At 39.3% G+C, this 18,462-nt stretch overlaps 1 protein-coding gene across 1 annotated transcript in view; it reads left to right on the top strand.

Moving 5' to 3' along the window:
- The window catches only part of LOC146455968 (mediator of RNA polymerase II transcription subunit 23-like), a 43,208-nt gene that overhangs the window by 12,889 nt on the left and 11,857 nt on the right, over positions 1-18,462 (top strand). Inside the window, exons 13-31 of the mRNA XM_085093585.1 lie at positions 185-271; positions 388-444; positions 854-937; positions 1,162-1,223; positions 2,157-2,236; positions 2,977-3,157; positions 3,703-3,845; positions 4,136-4,310; positions 5,400-5,490; positions 5,840-5,912; positions 6,289-6,355; positions 7,340-7,467; positions 10,835-10,901; positions 11,668-11,721; positions 12,517-12,625; positions 13,348-13,419; positions 14,434-14,544; positions 16,016-16,075; positions 17,786-17,899. Coding sequence (XP_084949711.1) covers positions 185-271; positions 388-444; positions 854-937; positions 1,162-1,223; positions 2,157-2,236; positions 2,977-3,157; positions 3,703-3,845; positions 4,136-4,310; positions 5,400-5,490; positions 5,840-5,912; positions 6,289-6,355; positions 7,340-7,467; positions 10,835-10,901; positions 11,668-11,721; positions 12,517-12,625; positions 13,348-13,419; positions 14,434-14,544; positions 16,016-16,075; positions 17,786-17,899 — 1,815 coding nt within the window. The remainder of the gene's footprint in view (positions 1-184; positions 272-387; positions 445-853; positions 938-1,161; positions 1,224-2,156; positions 2,237-2,976; positions 3,158-3,702; positions 3,846-4,135; positions 4,311-5,399; positions 5,491-5,839; positions 5,913-6,288; positions 6,356-7,339; positions 7,468-10,834; positions 10,902-11,667; positions 11,722-12,516; positions 12,626-13,347; positions 13,420-14,433; positions 14,545-16,015; positions 16,076-17,785; positions 17,900-18,462) is intronic.

The raw sequence follows: 18,462 nt of genomic DNA, 5'->3' as shown, positions 1-18,462 counted from the left end.
AAGGAGGTCACCTTTTTCCAATGAGTCCTGGTTGAAAACTAACTGCAATACTGAAAAATAATATTTATGATTTCATCAACTGGAATTGTCACACTTTTGCTTTTGGATTCATGTTATTGGTCTGAGATTAAGTGGGTTCAGATATGTAAAGCTCTGATGTCTTCCATATTATGTTTGTTTGCAGTTAAGTGGAAGAAACCTTAAGAAAGGAAGAGACCATCTGATGTGGGTTTTATTGCAGTTTATCTCTGGTAGTATCCAGAAAAATCCTGTAAGTCCAGACAGTGTGTCTGCTCTAATTTATGAAAAATTTGTTTCGTTCCGTAAGACTCGATACATAGATGTAACAAGTTTGGTTTAATATCATGTTGTTCTTTTTCCTTTCAGCTCAGTGATTTCAAACCAGTAATGAAGCTTTTTGACTTGCTCTATCCAGAAAAACAGGTTGGCTCTGTCAGTCACTTTGTCACTTTTGTCTTTATTTTAAATAAAGTGGCAAAGTGGGTGATATTTGTTTCTTTCTGGTTTGTTGCATTATCCATATTACTACCCTTAATGAGGAGAGGATAAATACTGAAGTATTGATATATTGTTGAATACTTTTAGAGCTCTAAATGACAAGGCTCTGAAATATGTCATTAAACTCCTCTCCTACTACTATCCTCCATGGAGTCTATGCTCATCTGGTTAACATTTGCTACAAAAGCCGACAAATAATCTAAAGACTTATGGTGGACGATCTTTTGCTGTTGGTATAAATTCAATATTGAGCAAAACTCAGACATCAACATTATTTGCAACATCGGTGCTTTAATTGATACTAATAATCACGGCTGTTTTGTTCCTGTTTCAGCCTTTGCCGCTCCCAGATATAACTGTCGCTGATTCAGTTCATGCGCTGGCTATGGCCTGCATCTGGGTTCATTTAGCAAAGAAGGTCAGTACACTTGTAAACCAAAATTTAATGTGATACCAAGCAGCTTGCTCTCTTCCATGCAGTATGACTTTCAGCAAACCTAAATCAGTGTTAACAGTTGTGGTGCGAGATGAGAGCTCGAAGTACTTGATAATGATGATGATGATAATCCAACAGGAAAGCTCCCTTGCCAACAGTTGCTCTTAATGCTCTTGAACAAGACTAATACTTTATTTGTACTTAAGGCACAGTCCGAGAGTGTAACCTGGAGGCCAGCTGTTCCTCACACACTCAAGGATCAACTGGAGTGAGTTTCCTTTTCATGCCATTGTCATACGTCTCCTGTGTAATTTGTTTATTCACTCTGTTTACATTTTATATGATGGTCTATGTGTTGTATGTTACCCATCCAACTTCTGATCTCATGGTTGATTGTTCTAGTCCTGGTACAGCCCTATCAGTTGGAGGGGACAATGGGTGCCTGAAATTCCTGTCTCCCATACCAGCATACCCTTAACTATCAGTGCCTTCCTTGTGGGTTGCCACCCTTTTGTTTTGGTACTATGGCAATGCTTAGAACGAGGGGCCTGTCTCTACAGCGGCTACTTCAGGAAAAATGGAGGGAAAATTGGGCATGGAGATAAAATATGAAAAAGAAAAGAAAGAGAATAAGGGGCACCAAAAGAAAAACAGAAAAATGTTAAAAAAGAAAGAGAAAGGAAAGAAAACAAATGCATGGAAGACGACAAGAAGGGGAGACAGAGGGAGCATCATCTTCTGCCTTCCCAATATTCCACAAAAACGTATTAACTAGTTTGCACTCACTTTTCTGTGGGTTCATGTTCCAGGCGTATATGTTGTGGTTTAATTTGACATTTGATTTAATTATATTTCTAACCTGGTTTATTTTATTTTAAAACTTGTTATTTGTTATTATTTTTGTTCTAACCACTTTATTTAAACATTTTTTGGCCAGAAAAAGGGATTTTATTTTTTGGGCATGGTTGAAAATGCAGGACATGGCTTTTGGGGGGCTGTGAAAAAAGTCTAAAAATACAAACAAATTTTCCCTTACTCACCTCACTCATTATCTAAATTGAAACCTGTTTTTGGCTGCCTTATAAACTGCATGTTTGTGTTCTGCAACTGTCAGCAATGTAATGTGTGTTAGTTTGTAGTACAGCAGGTTTGTGTATATTATTAATTCTCTCACATTTTGTAATTTCTTTTAATATTTCAGATTCATTAATATGAGCTCTAGAACTGCAGCCAGCTCATTTAACATGTCTAATTACAAGATACCTCTTCTCTGTAATGCTTGTAAGTAGGGAATATTAATTTGGTCAACCATCTGATAAACACTCCCAAATGTCAGTTTGGTAGTTCATCTTCATACTGTTTTAATTTTTTTGAGCCGCTAGCAAACACTTATAGATCCAATGATTGCTCTTGCGCTGTTTCTGACTAAACTGGACTGGACTGGAAATAATTTGTTGGAACAAATCAACATGTAGACCAGGAATTAGTCTAGAACAATACATCCATATTTACTCGGTGACAGGGGAACAAGAACAAGGGCTGCTATTTTAATTGCTTGAGTCCTCTGCAAAACAAACAAACAAACAATTTCAGTTATCGCTGATCGCCAAGTTAAGTGTCTGGGAATTGATGATAACTCTGCAGTGTACGTTGAGGTGCTAAGTAAGCCCATGAATTTCTCACTGAGCGTTAGTGTGGACTGAATGCAAGACCACACGAGGCAACAAAAAAAATCTTAGTCCTTGGCGAGAATCCAACCCACCACCTATGGATTTGATCACCACTGCCGTACCAACTGAGGTACGAGGCGTGGGTGATTATGGTGGTAATTACAGCACTTGCTCCTGTCTGGCCTTGTAGCTTAGTCTGGGTTCACTTGGCACTACAGCATACACTGCAGAGTCAATTCTCTGATCCATCATTTGTGTCATTAGTGTCAGCAGCACAACATTCATTATCTGGGAATAAAACTACTTGACAGTTCACTTTTCTGTTTTTATTTTTCCTGGTTTTGACAACAGACAGCACCAACCCAGACTTATTCAATGTACCCATGGCTGTGCTGGTTGAAATGTGTTATGGAAACATGAACAATAAAGCCACAACACAGTTGCCTGGTCCATCAAACACACTCGCGGCTAGTCCCACGGTGCCATGTCCAATGAGTCTCTTGGACTCTCTCACAGTGCATGCTAAAATGAGGTGAGTCTCTCAAAGGAACATGCCATTAATATATATCACACAAGGTGATATCCGAGTCACGTATTTCTAATAATGTCATGCTCCTTACAGTCTGTTGTCCCTTTCTTTCTCCAAGACACTCCTTTATTCAAGTTGTTTTTGAGTTTGTGGTGTCCAGTACTGTTGTGATAACCTCAAGAAAGCGACAGGAGAAGAGGTCCCTGAAGTTAACATCAATTAGAATGATCGAACAGAAGGATCACTGAACCTTTTTGTGTCACCTATTGAGATTTTGGTGTGATGGATAATGACTTGGAAACCCAGTAACTGTAAATCCAAAGCACATTTAGTCTTAATTGATGGTCAGTCCAAAAGCTGTGCTAAATTATAATATGTGTTTTGAGGTTCATAAGCTTTTATAAATCTGTTGTTAGTAAGTAAACGTACCTCTACGCTAATCAGCATATATTCTCTAACAGATTACTTCTGTCTGGTGCTGTACCCTTACTGTGCTTGCATTTTCGTGGTTACTGTGATCTGATTTACTATTTTTTTTGTTTGTTTAGTTTCATTCACAGCATTGTTAATCGTATCATCAAGTTGGGTAACTCCCCATCGTCCATTGCTCTGGCCCCAGCCCTTGTGGAAACATACAGTCGGCTGCTCGTCTACATGGAGATCGAGTCACTTGGAATCAAAGGATTCATAAGTAAAGCAATAATCATCTATAATAGAGGGGTGTTTGTAATGGTGGGATTTCTGTGATACCGTAAAATTCCGAAAGTAACCTAAAACAAATTGCGGCCGCTAATAAATCCCGAAAGTAGCGAGCCCCCGACCGTGCACAATCCTTTGTTTTAACGCTCAGGCCAGTTGCTCCAACACATTTCAAAATCTGTTATTGTTTGTGCACGGTCAAGGCCAAAAACATATAACAAAGAAGTTTGTCACACTTCATAACCATTGTTTTTTACCAACTATGTTTGGACATGTTTGTAGGTTCTTTACTTCCCAATGTGTTCAAGAGTCATGCTTGGGGAATTCTTCACACATTACTGGAGATGTTTAGTTACCGCTTACACCACATCCAGCCTCACTACAGAGTGACGTTACTCTCCCATCTGCACTCACTCGCCGCTGTACCGCATACCAACCAGAATCAGCTACATCTATGGTAATATCTTTTGCGTTCTGCATACCCAGCGGTGTACCCTGGTAGTGTCTCTAGTATTTCACGTATTCGTCTACGTGAAATACTAGAGACGTGAACGACTTCGTACATGCTAAAAGACTTATCAGAAAGAAACTTCTGCTAGCAGGGTACCAGCAGTGCTGCGGATTTGGTGAAAAAAAGCAAACGTTAACATTTTAGTGCTGTTCAGAGGTGAAAATCACAGCTTCGTCGGTTCACTTATGAAGGAGTCATTTACGTCCAAACAGTATGAAACAAACACTAAAATGTTTGCATTTAGTTTTTTTTACCATAATTACGTAGGGCTACGCAATAACACCATTTTTAATACAGCGGCCATGTTTGTCAAATTGTTGCTTTTATTTTTGGTTAAACTTAGTCTTCACTAAGAGACCCACAGTTTGACCATTACATCCCCATACATTTTACTTGTAAATGATGATTTCTTGTGTTTGCATCTAAACGAAAGAAATAAACAGTATCGCTTTTGCCCGGCAAGTTTGGACTTATCCATGATCACAGATCAATGTGGGCCATCAAAATGTGATATGCAGCAAAAATTTAACTGGAAAGCAGTGTGTAAAGAAAGGGAAAGAAATAAGTATAACAAGGTACTGTAACTGTACATCAACTGGCTGGCAACAAATCTCAGCTGCATTTAGAGGACTGTGTCTTTGGTATCAAATCTGCTGATCCAATGCTTGGCTAGAACCTGCAACAACATTCAGTTTTTTAATACAAATTTTGTTTGTTTTGGCTTGGAGGATGTATATTGTTAGGAAACTGGTCATAACAAGTTTGTCCAAGGGTGTTACCAAAGATACTACCTATCTCATGAACATTATCGACAAAATCTTATTGGCTTGAAACAGAAAATATTCAGCTACCAAGATAGCATTGCTAGATAAACATCAAAATTGAGATAGGTGGGGGGGGGGGGGGGGGTGGATGCAGGCAGAGACTACCATGTATTTTGTGGTTTGGTGGGCCCTGTTCGAGTATAGTAGTTTTGACCACTTCCCCTAGAGGCTATTACTGAAATTTAAGTGGTTGTTATTATTTTGTCAACAGTGTTGAGAGCACGGCCCTCAGACTCATCACAGGATTGGGAAGCTCTGAAGTACAGCCACAGCTGTCTCGCTTCAACACTGAACCAAAACAGGTGCTGATAGAAACTCTAAATTCAAACATAACCTGAGATAAAATGTTTGTGCTATGTTAAAGAAACAGTAGTTGTTTTTAATTAGAAGCGCATGTTTTGAAACTGCCTAATGCAAACTCGAAGGCAATCCAAACGCGGGCGTTCGTGCTGACTAACGCAAAAAAATACGAACTGTTTTGCAGTCCGCCTGTTTTACTGCAAGATGTTTTTGATATTTATTGTTGCCATCAGATGGCAATTTTGTTATTGCAGAGGATTTTGTGATTTCATGATGAGAAATTTAAATCAAATCATCTGTCATTAAACATTTAATAACTGCTAATATTTGTGAAATTTCTTTATTTCAAAGCTTCTGTCTGCCGAATCCGAGGAACTGAACAGCGCCCTTGTGCTGACCATAGCACGTGCAATGCATATCACCTGTAAGTATGCTGTGTTATTGTTTATTATATGGCTGAACTGGTCCACAATCAAAAGGAGCATTCTGATTGGTTCTCTGAGCGGTCCGAATTTTGCGATGGTGACCGCCAAGATGATACAGTATTTATTTACTTTTGTCAAACCCAATTAATTCGTTGTATTTTAAGACTGAGTGAATAAGTGCTTCATGATATGCTCAGCGAAAGGGCAAATGACATTATTAGGCCGGAGGAAATGAAGGAAAGTACAATACTCCTCTTTCTGTTAAACACTTGGGCTTTCCAGATAAAGTAGTGATAAGATATTGTGTAGCGTCTCGTTGGCCATGAAAACTGTAGTATCGTGAGCCTAAGTTAAAACATATTGATTGATCGACAGATGCTGAATCCACTGTGAGTTGGTATGAAGGAATCCTGAAATGTCTGATCACTAACACTCCTCACAGGTACGTTCTATTCTGAGCCATGCATGTTTTGTTCGATGCTCTGTAGGCCCTTTACAGTTGTAACCTGAACAATCGTTGTGGGAGTACTGGCCAGGCTAACACTCAGGGTCTTTATGGCCTTTTTGGGTGTCATCTGTTTATGCATAGTTAATTGAGGGACTGGTTAGGACACCTTGCCATGAAAACAATGGTGCTGCAATTTATGTTGGAAGGGCCGCGACCCTGCACAATCCTTTGTTTTAACGTTCACACCACAGTTGAATATCTTAACAAAAACGTTTCGATCGGTCAGTTGCTCCAACACATTCCAAATTCTATTGTTGTTTGTGCAGGGTCAAGGCCAAAAAGGCAAACAAAAACATATAACAAAGACGTTTGTCAGGTTTAATAACCATTGCCTTTAATTAACTATGGTTTGTGGGAAGAAAATTTCAGAACAATTTTGTCAGTGTTGTTTGGGGGTTCCCACACCTGGTATCGTGTCGTATCGTATTGTATTGTATTAGTGTTTTAGTATATTTATTGTAATGATCAATTCTTTTGTGCTCTCCTTCTATTATAAAATCAAATTGTAACGATCAGTTTGTAACTGACGGTGACAAAAGGATTTCGAAACATGTCTAACAGAATTTAAGCTTTGGTTCTCTTTTTACTTCTTGATTTCCATTTACAGACTGACAATTGTTTAATGTTGTAAACTGAAGTTCACCTCCTCGGTCATACGAATGTAAAAGCCAAATACGTGAAGAACGTTTTGCTATTTGATGTTCAGTTTATGACACAGCACGCTGTGCACTTACAACTTGCAGCGCCCCATTTACCATAACAGATGAATAAAACATTTCTGATCAATTGAACGTTTAGTTTCACTGGTATAAAAGGTTCAACTGTTTTCATATTGGAGGGAAAATTTGCTCACCAAACCACAAAGACAGTAGATTGTGAGTTTTTGTTTCCTCATTCGTGTTGTGGTTTGTTATTTAGTTGGGCCAGTCACACACTGGCATGTTTTCCTGCACCACTTCGACAGTTTTACCAGCAGAACCCCTGTCCTCAAGAATCTAAACAAGCCCTGAGGCAAAGAGTTGAAGATGAATACAGGAGGTGGAAATGTAAGCATACAATTTAAGTTTTATTTATATATTTATCACTCCGGCCAGGCCCTTAGGGCCAGGACGGAGTCAGAAAATTGGCTTTGTAGTCGTCGACACAAATCTGCGAAATTGCGCAATCAAGTGACGTAGTCCCAGTGGACTTAGCGAGCTTTTTCACCATGTGCTCGAGCTCACAGAAGTAATCGCCGCCGTTACGGATCGATAGCAAGATAAGCTTGAGTCTTTTGCATTCTTTACGCTCGCCATCTTAAGATCGGGAATAAGCAAGAACCAAATTAAGGTCAAAGAATTGTTTATTGTATATTACAAGAGTAAGCGCAGAACTTGACGGAGAATGAATTTGAACCCTGCGCACAACATGGTTTACTCTGGAGATTGGCAATCTTGTTTCCAGAGGCTGCATCCATTTGGTCAGCAGTATCCGTCCTTTTACCGGAACAAATCTGACGGCAGACTGTTCCTAACGGCGGAGGTGGCGAACTTGATAGAAATAAACAACAAAGGCTAGAATAACTGAAATATATTTTTCGCTGTGGTCTCCTAGATTATACTGTATCTTTTACCGGAAGCCAGGATCTGGCTTCCGGTTTTTGACCAGCCCAGAGCTCGTGGACTTGTGCCTAAAACGTGGCCTAAAACGCGCGCGGCTTTTTCCGACAGAGGGTCGAAGATATTTCAGTTTCTCGTACAGAACAGAAGAATTAACGATAAATCGGTGGAGTTAAAGTGATATTTAACTTTAATAAGTTTCTTTCTTCTTTGTAAAGGTATTCAGTGAAGAATTCTCTTTTCAGTAAAAACATGCTTACTTTGTTAACTTTTGTACGGCATGTTGACGCGCGAGCGCAAATATTTGTGCGTCAATATACATTAAGACAAGGGGCGCTCGACCAAAATGCTCGCGAAAGTGTCGTTCTCATTCTTCATGGCTTTACTAAATCTCCACCGAAGACACTCGGTTCTGGAAAAGAACACGTAAAATTGATTTACCAATACTTCAAAGCTAAGAATTAATTCAGTTCATCAAACTATAAGCGGTCAACGCCTCCGTTATAAAGGACAGGTCCAGGTAGTTGCTGGCATACATCATTGTAATCAATTCAACGCCACTCTTTGTTGATTTGTGAAGTGAGACTTCGTCGGTTGCCCCGGCACGCTAGAAAGCTATGGACTTCCCTTGCTTATCACCGCTGCCAGCAGCAGTAGCAGTTGACGCGTCGCTTTCCCAGCACGCGGTAGGATATTTCTGGAAATTGTTACCCGCAATGTATCCTTAACGGGAACAGTGGAGGGTGCCGACCCTCGACCAATGTCTCGGTTGAGAAGTTCACCTGCACTGCGCATGCGTTCTTCGTTGTAATGAAACACGCTGTGCGTCAACCCACAAAGACAATTCAGCGATAGCTCACTTATCTGAGCGGAGGACCGGGGGACGAATAATACGAAGAGTAAAAATAGGTACACGAGAGGTACATGTGTTCACAGCTCGTGATTTTTGAAACCATTCAGTCCAAATTGGATATAATTTAACAAATATTATGTACGTGTAAGCTAGTGGTACTGTCTTCTTTGCCAGTACTCACGTTTTTAAAAATTGAATTTTAAAAATTGAACATCACCTACATTGATGGATAATCAAGTACAAGCCAAAGATACAACATGTTCAAACCAGCATCAGGAAATGCTCCCTTTAAACCATCTGTTATTTCAGAAGAACATCACCTACGCATCCTAGAAGAAACTTTTGGCGGTGCCGAGGATCACTATGTACTGCACAATCATGTGCTTTGTGCCAAAAACGGCTGCAAGTCGCTGTCTTCCGGTGAAGTTAAGAGACAATTACCATCAAAGCCGCATGTTTTCAAACATGAATGGATTGATGACAATACTGTATTCTGTCCTAGAACTGGTATATGTTGGTTGGCACTTAAAGAGGATGAGGGAATGTTTTGTTGTCTTTGTAAGAAGCATATGAAAACAGGGAAAGCCGTGAAATATGTTAAGACACCCGGTACACGCTTCAGGAAGGTAACGATATCAGAGCATGATAATTCAAGAGGAACACAAGCAGTCAGTAAGGCTAGAACTTCTGCAGCAGGCGTCGTGGTTACAAAAGGAAATGGAGAAGAAAGCTGAAGTGGCTGACGAGGTGATTGTACAGGCATTTGCGGTATTCAATTTCATTGCCAAAGAAGAAATTCCCAACATGAAGGTTTTGCCACTTACAGACTTTCTAACTCAGTATGGGATACAGGATATGAAGTACTTCACACATCGATCGGAAAGATGTAAGCAAGAGATCTTCCTGGCAATTGGTCAAGTCCTCAAAGGCAAGGTAGTCCAGACAGTTGCGAATGGCGGTTACATTGCCGTTATGAAACAACTGGTTACTTTTGTACAATACGTATCTGATGCACAGATTCACACAAAGTTTCTCTCGATTCAAAATCTCTTGATCACCACAAGAGTGCAAACTCTGATGCCATCATGGATGCAATAAGCTACAGTGGGCCTCACTTGCAGGGTTGGCGTCTGATGGTGCTTCTGTGTTTACCGGAAACAAAAACGGCGTTGGCGTAAAACTCAAGAAAAAGCAAGCGGAACATTTGAACAATGGAAGCCCAGCAATAATGCAGCAACTGTGGGGTGTTTGCCACCGACTGGCTCTCTACATTTCAGTAGTTGAAACAAATCTTCGACAGCTGTGGTCTTTGTTTGAAAATTGCAACAAGAAAACAGCTTTATATGTCAAAGTACAGATGAACATAAACAGTCTACAGTTAAGCGAAAACACGAGAAAAGCAGTAGTTCGGAAGATCCAGGAGGCATGTCGCACAAGATGGCTATCCCTGGGAAAAGCTGTGAAAAGTTTAAAGCAAGATTATCCAGCAATACTGACAACGTTGCGAATGCTTGATGAAGAACAACATGATGCCGCTGCAAAGGGATTATTCATGCGCTTGAACACATTCAAGTTCATCGCAACAATTTACATATTGAACCAGGTTATCCTAATCCTTGACACTGTCTCCAAAACCTTTCAGAAAGGATCTGTTACCTTTTCCCATATAGCACCTAATTTGGCATATGCAAAGGCCAAACTCAAAGAAGAGGCATTGAATCATAGAGCCATTCTCGATGCCATCATTGTGCATGCGCGCATTCACGAGTTAAAAATGGAACTGTTGATAGAAATATTGCTTGTTATGACCGTGCCATACACCCCCGAAATATTTATTTCACTTTTCACAATTCGATAATTATAAGGGTTATTAAGTGAAGTAGGCGTAGATGCAGTACGTCATTCATGACTTTGGTTGTGTTAGCATGCGTGAGAACCGATCGCAAATACTTTTTTTTTCAGCGATGACAACAGAGAATGAAATCTTGAATCACTTTGCGGATCCTTCCTCAACAAATGTTTTTATTTGGTAAGTGTCATCATGCTTATATTAAAGATGCATGTTGTGCACATCATAGGCTCAGGATAAGCTGTTCACCAGTCAGCAACTAACGCATGATCAACCTTCAAGCATCATGTGTAATTTTATGACCATTGATGAGTTGTTTACCAGTTCACCTGAGAGTTTGTTAAAAATAGCTAGTTTTCACGGTGCTTTAAAGAGGTTTCTCAATAGCTTGTCATGGCTGAAGATCATCCAAATTTGCTTTTCATTTCCCAGAGGTGTGAAATGGTCTTGTTATCTGCGGGAAGACTGGGGCAAGAGCAGTGTCGTCGACCTCAATGAATGGGGAATGCCTCGAGACAAAGGAGCGTAATAAAATATGTTTCCTCGGTCTCGGAGTTTTTCATAAGTTTGTGGTTGATGTGTGAGGGGAGGTGTAGGGCACATTTACTCCTTCCCCCTTCCCTTCCATCATACAAACACTAGTAACATTTCTGTGAATGGATCTGTTGTTCGTGGTTGATGGTGGACGCTGACATGCTATGAGGAAGATTCAACATTACTATATAATACTCAGAAATCCTTTTGTTTCGTTGTGTTGACGGAATATCCTTGAGGCACTGAATAATACAACGGACAGCAAATGCCTTGCATTTTTGCTTCCAACTTCCGTGCGAGCTATATCGAGTGAGATCACAAAAGGGATTTGATAAAAAATTTGCTTAAAATATTTGGAAAATACTATAGTGAAAGGGCCTCATGACTGTTGTAAATGTAACCTTCTTTTCAGCATTTTGTGGAAGATGTTACTTGAAAATGGCCGACTCAGTCCTGCATGTCACAAGTAAGTCAGTAGTCCCCTGAATAGAATGCTTCAAAGCTTCTTACATATTGATATTTAAGACCAAAACTCATGTGAGAAAGAAGATGTGAGGTGAATTATAAACCATCGCCCTGGAACCAAATTCATGAAGCTATCATTGGATTAATTTTGTCCTAAGTAGCATTTGAATACCAAACTCTGTAGTTTAGAAACAATGCTCGGGGTTCATCTTAACTTAGGAGACAATCGTGAATCTGTCCCAGCTACCCAACTTGAAAAAGTATGGCTCACGATCACTCAAGGTCAAATGTTTTTCAGAAGATAACTTAAAACAAGAACTAACATTCTTGCTTGCTTAAGTTACAATAAGACGCTTTCATAGTTAAGGATATTTCGTCCACTGATTCAAACGTTAGAACCGTCTTGTACAGCAATTACAAACAACACCATGGGAATGTACAGCTCAAAGCTTTCATTTGAATAGTGGCACTTTAGGATTTTATTTATGTACTCAAAAGTTAGAACCATGCACCTCATCTCTTCTAAACAATACCACAAGAAAGCATTGCTCATTTGAATGGTCGCACTTTATCATTTCATTCACAGGCCCAAGGTTAGAACTATCTTGGATAGCATAATAAACAGCACCATTGGAAAACACGCTGCTCAAAATGCTTTCATTTGAATGGTCACAATTCAGGTTTTCATTCACGGACTAAAAAATAAGCAGCACTTTACATCACTGGCTCCAAGGTTTGACGTACTGTTTGCCTCCTTAGTATATTCCTAACGTGGCTTTCGCTTTCTTTGATAAAGAGTTCTGGAACGTCTGGGTGCTCGTGCCCTTTCTGCGCATGTTCGAGTGTTTGCTGATTATCTGGTGTACGAGTTTTCTACGTCTGTTGGAGGAAAACATGTCAACAAGGTTTGGAGAAACTTATTTGCTGTGTTGATGTATCAACGACAGGAAAACACACGTGTTATTTTTTTAGAATAGTTTTCAATTGAGAGTCGGAAAACTCAGCAAATCACGCTAACCAAGCACAGCAAACGTAAACGACACAATGAACCAATCACAACTCGATGTAAATACAGAAAAACGTGCGAAGCGCGGGAAAACGATTGAGATTGAGGCACGAGGGTTTTTAAACCAGTCGCATTGTGTAGAAGAGCAAGATTAAAGCAAATGCGAATTACTTTGAACACTCAATTGAAAAGCTCTCTTTATGTGTAGCAATAGGTTCGTTGCACTCAACAGGCCAAAAAAGTTTATTTTGAACTTTGATTAAAATGATCAGATGTGAAATTATCACGCAAGCAGTTATATACTGCCTTACACTTAAAACGTATCGTAAAACCATGATCACATTACGGTTGAATTTAAAGTGAGTTGCCATTGAATTAAAATTGGGAAGGTCATACCAGCTAATTTTTTCCTCAGTTTAATCGCAAAAGTGCAAAGATTGCATTCAACAATACTTCATTTATTTGCAGTCTAATGTTAACTTTTTGCATGCTGCTTAGCAACCAATCAAAATATATCGTGGCACATTGATGAAGTACTTATCCAATTCCGTCAGTACCGAACTGATGTAGTAATCTGTATGACACTAATTTAACGAACTATGTGTACTGTTCTGTTCACAGTGTATCACACACCTTAATGATCTGATATGGAAGTACAACGTTGTCACGTTAGATAGACTGGTTCTTTGTCTGGTGAGTTGAAAATACGTTTTTCTCTCCTGTGGAGAGTACAGTCAAACCCCGTTAAAATGGCCACCGTTGGGACCAGAACAAGTGTCTGCATTATCGGGTGTCCTTAGTAAGTGGGTTATAATCAATCAATCAATCAATCAATCAATCAATCAATCAATCAATCAATCAATCAATCAATCCATCAATCAATCAATCAATCAATCAATCAATCAGTAATCAATCAATGTTTATTTTCAAAAATGTAACATAAGTTGGGGCTTACTTACCCGCAAATACAGCTAGTCGGGGCGGAGTAAAACGAACAAGTACAAACTACGTTTCACATAGTAATACAGATTTAAAGTATTTCACATTAATTAATGTCATTCTAAAAGAAGAACCCTTAATTTACAAGTACAAGGAGTTTAACTGAGTTGAAAACAAGGAATGATAAGTACAAACTACATTTCATAAAGACATTAAGCTTTACATACTAATACAGATTTAAGGTATTTCATCTTTATTATCAAACACTTAATTTTGAGGAAAATGTATGGGTTGGACCAAGAAAACTGTCCGTATAACAAGATACAAAGTTTACCTGGAGTGATAAAATCTGTGGCTGAAATCGTAACGTGTGACATTGAATTGAAAGCTATTATGATGTACAGGGTGTTTCTGAGCAGTATTTCCCTCTGGTGCTGATTGTTTTGAAGTATTTTAGAAAATAAAATTTTAAAATTTTTCTCGAATTTTGGCCACCTAGGAGTTAAGTGCTTTGGTATAGCCGGAATTCTCCCAGCCCGGTCACGCGTTTTTCCGCTATTTCGGTGAGCTGTCAGAGATGCGTCTCTTTCATTTTACACTGAAAACTCCCTATCCAACATTAAGGTGTACAAGTATGATGGGACAAACTGAAATGTTTATTTTGAATTTTATCACTTGAGGAAGAAAGGCTTATCTTTTTCAAGAAATGGCCTGTCTCATGGATTTTAACCAGTTTTTTGTTTGTTTGTTTGTTTGTTTGTTGTTTAGGCCCTGCGCAGCCATGAAGGAAATGAAGCGCAGGTTTGTTTCTTTATCATTCAGTTGCTCCTGTTAAAGCCGCATGATTTCAGAAGCCGCGTCAATGCCTTCATACGAGAGGTAAGTCTGGACAGTTATTAAGCTGTGGCTACATTAGCGATTTGTGCTTGTATAGACCTTTATCACTCGGCGGCCATGTCGAGTCTCAGGAGAATAAAAAGCTTTGTTTTTGCACTGCAAGCCTCACACTTAATTCGCGTCTGGCCGAGGCTTGCCGTGCGAAAACAAAGCCTTTTACTCCCGGAACTAAATATGGCCGCCGAGTGATAAGGGTCTACTGGTAATAGTTAATAAAAGCCAGTGGTTATGAAGCCTGTCAATTTCTTTGTTATATGTTTTTGTTAGCATTTTTGGCCTTGGCCGTGCACAAACCACCATAGATTTTGAAATGTGTTGAAGCAACTGACCAACAGAAATGTTCCTGTTAAGATATTCAACTGCAGTGTGAACGTTAAGACTAAGGATTATGTACGGTCGCGGCCCTTTCAACATAAATTGCAGCACCATTGTTGACATGGTAAGGTTTCATAAACAGTCCCTCAATTAACTATGTAGTATGTGTACAAGTTTGTTCTGGGTTGACACGAACAACGTCCAAAAGCAAATAACCTGGTCAATCTATGCGTTTTTTATCAAGTTGTATTCGCGAATAAGGATGTGACTTAAGATTTATAGGTCTGTCTTATATTTAATGTAATGGTCATTACGCAGAACTGAACAATACTGAATGAGCCTTCGCTGAAATCGCTGCAGCTGAAAACACGAAGGTCAGAATAGCTCCACTTGAACATTTTATTCACAGACGCAAACATGAGAACCACCACCCTGCTAGCAGAGCCTTTCTTTTGCTTGCTCGAAGAAAAAAAACGAAAGGAGGCTCTGCTCGCAGGGTGGAGAACCACTTGAGCTATTATATTTGTGCTTTGGTTCCATGCAAACTCTTTGCAAAAAGTAGGGGCCGGTTAAAATTCGTTTGTATGTATTTCAATAAGGTTTTTATTTGATAATTTCAAAGAATTTTTACTGGCAAATGATGTTAATGAGGTTCATTTAAATGCATGCAAAAGCTAAGAATAATAAATTAAATGCCATTTTTGCCATGCTTCTATGTCAGTCAACTAAAGGCCCGTTTAAACGGTCTCAACATTTGCTTCAACATGCGTTCAACACAGTTGTTGAACCAAATGTCGGGGGCGTTTTAGCAGGTCGTTCAACATTGTTGAAAGCGTAAAAAAATGTTAAAAGCTTGTTGAAACTGTGTTGAATCAAATTTAAATTGGTTTAAACTTTCATTCAACATCGATTCAACATTTCCTTTGTTCTTGAAAATGTTGAATGGCGTTGAAACCGTTTGAAAACTCCGTTCATTCAACATTTGCCCAACATCCGTTCAACTTTTGTTGAACGAATGTTGGGCAAATGTTGCGCCTTGAGGCGCCTTTTCAGCCTAACAATAATCTTTTGTGTAGTTATGTGCTCATCTTTTACCCAGTTTGTAGTGAAGTGTTGTTATCTGTTTATTTTATTGCAGAACTCTCCTCAACATTGGCTTCAGAATGATTGGCATCAGAAACACATGGCGTACCACACTGTAAGCTGCTTATTGATAGCCAATAACATTCTGTATGGCAATCGTTTTAGTTTTCATTGTTTTCTATATAGAACTTGATCATTTCTTTCATTTGGACTGCACCTAAAATTTCAACCATTTCCAAATTCCAGATCGATCTGGATTATTGTCAAGCACCTTATCGCGAGCCTCTGGCTCGGGAGATTGTGCAAGCACTCCCCGTGTTATTGGCATTCAATTTGATGATATTTTTTTATCTATTTGTTGTTGTTGTTTGTTTGTTTTTTATTGCCCTTTCTTTTAGTAGTGAATACCGACCGGCGCCCTTCGTTCTATCGATATCAGTGAAGAAAACATTCTTAGTTACCAGCCTGGTATAGGATGAGAAATCTTCAAATTGGAGGTTTCAGAATCTTTGAGAGTCGTCAATTATTGCGATGTAGCTCAGGGCTTGTACGGACTTTCAACGGACACGTTAACCCTTTCCCGTCCGAGGGAAATGGCGAATTTTTCTAAATCGCTAACTATGAACTGGGAGACCACATGTGATATACCATTTAAAAGATACTTTCTGGGGTGTGCTATAAATCACACCAACAGAGATGGAGGAGGTCACATATTAGAGTGAAAAAAGTCCAAAACAAAAGAAGAAAAACATTGAAAATTTTCTTATTCGTTGTACATACTGGGTATCCCCCTAAACTATAGCTTAATGTACAGCTCTCAGTGCATTGCTTGTTGTAAGATATCAACTGGACCCTTAACGTACAAAGAAAAAAAAATCCAAAAGTTTGAGGGGTGGTAAATCAAGTCTCATATAGGAGGGGGGCATGATTTTATGCCTTCAATTTATAGATCTTTCCAAGATCTTTTGGTTGTGCAAATTTCACACAAGTAGACCAAATACTGAGCTCATAATTGCATCTTGTGCCATATGGCACTCTTGGTCGGGAAAGGGTTAAGGTCCTACAAATACTAACACTGCCTGTGTGGGGAAACACAATGTCATAAACATTGTAACAGTGATAGAATCAGTGCTTAACGCATGTCAACCAAATTCTATCGTTTCCCGATCCCACGTACCTTTATGAAAGCTTGGAAATTTGTAAAGGCGGTAACAGAGAAACCGCACTTTATGGTGGAAGCCCAAACATCAGTGTAAAATGTAGACTTAATTCTGATTGGTAAATTGATCACCTGACGTGATTGTTTTCATCCGCTCAGGATCCATCTGGCAAAAATGCCCGGATAGAGAGAACTAATATCTATTATTAAAAACTGGATCATTGTAAAATGCAATTCCAGGGATTTGATTGAATTAGCGGCCATGGTATATGAGCCATTATACCATGCCCAAGAAATAGCCACCATTAAATTGTCTTCTGGTTGTTCTTGCAAAGCAAAATCAGCAAGATCTAGCAACATTTCTCGATTGTTTTTAATAAAACAATTATTCCACTTGCGCTTGTTGGATATGAGATGATTATAGCCAACTCGGCGCTACGCGCCTCGTTGGCTATCTATCATCTCATATCCAACGCGCGCTCGAGGAATAATTGTTAAATATAATAATTAATAATCCAACACAGTTTAAAACCTATTTTGATGTAATATAAAAAAAAAGACTTTCATAACTTTTGCCTTTTCAGTAACACATCCTCTGATTGATTAATTAATTGATTCGCTACTGATCTGGTTGGCTCTGACACCATACCAATGTGTTTCTTTCAGACCTACCCCGAGCGGTTCTACTTTGAAGGGCTGTTAGATTCCCCTGGAGCCTCTGTTCCTACAGTCCAGTACTTGCCAATCTATTTTGGTAATGTGTGCTTGAGGTTTCTGCCGGTGAGTTATGAGACACTTCTTTACCAGTCAACAGTACCAATGGAACAACATTCCCGTAGATTGTTATTGAATTGCCACCAGAATTGGATTCTTGTGGTTACGAACCTCTGAATATTTTTACAGTCAACCCAGGTCACGCGTGAACGATATTTTTGAAATTTGAACGGAGTTTTGAAATTTACATTTCAGTTTTGAAAATCGCCAACGAGATTTCAGAGTTCCCGTATAAATTTCCCTAGCTTATTGACGGTATAAAGCTATGAATTTTTCTTTACATTGCAAAATCTTTTTTTTTTTTTTTTCAGTTAATGCGTCTTTTTCGGAACGATTTCCAGAGAAATGTCCAACATTCCATTCACACGTCGGACATTACAAAGAGAAATTCGAATGTTCATTTCACTCTTGGAAATACTAGAGACTTTAAGCATCGACGACGGGAACGGCAACGGCGACGTGAGATTGTGAGGGAAAACCCAAATGTCACATTGCGCATGTCTGGCGGGAAATATCCAGACGTTCTGTTCCGGGGCCCGACGTGAGAAAGCTTCGTTTGGCGTTGCCCG

The sequence above is a fragment of the Pavona decussata genome, unplaced genomic scaffold (genome assembly GCF_977016875.1).
Source record: "Pavona decussata unplaced genomic scaffold, jaPavDecu1.1 SCAFFOLD_262, whole genome shotgun sequence".
Taxonomy (NCBI): Eukaryota; Metazoa; Cnidaria; class Anthozoa; order Scleractinia; family Agariciidae; genus Pavona; species Pavona decussata.
Note: the sequence above shows the minus strand (reverse complement) of the source record. Positions and strands in the feature narration are given on the sequence as shown.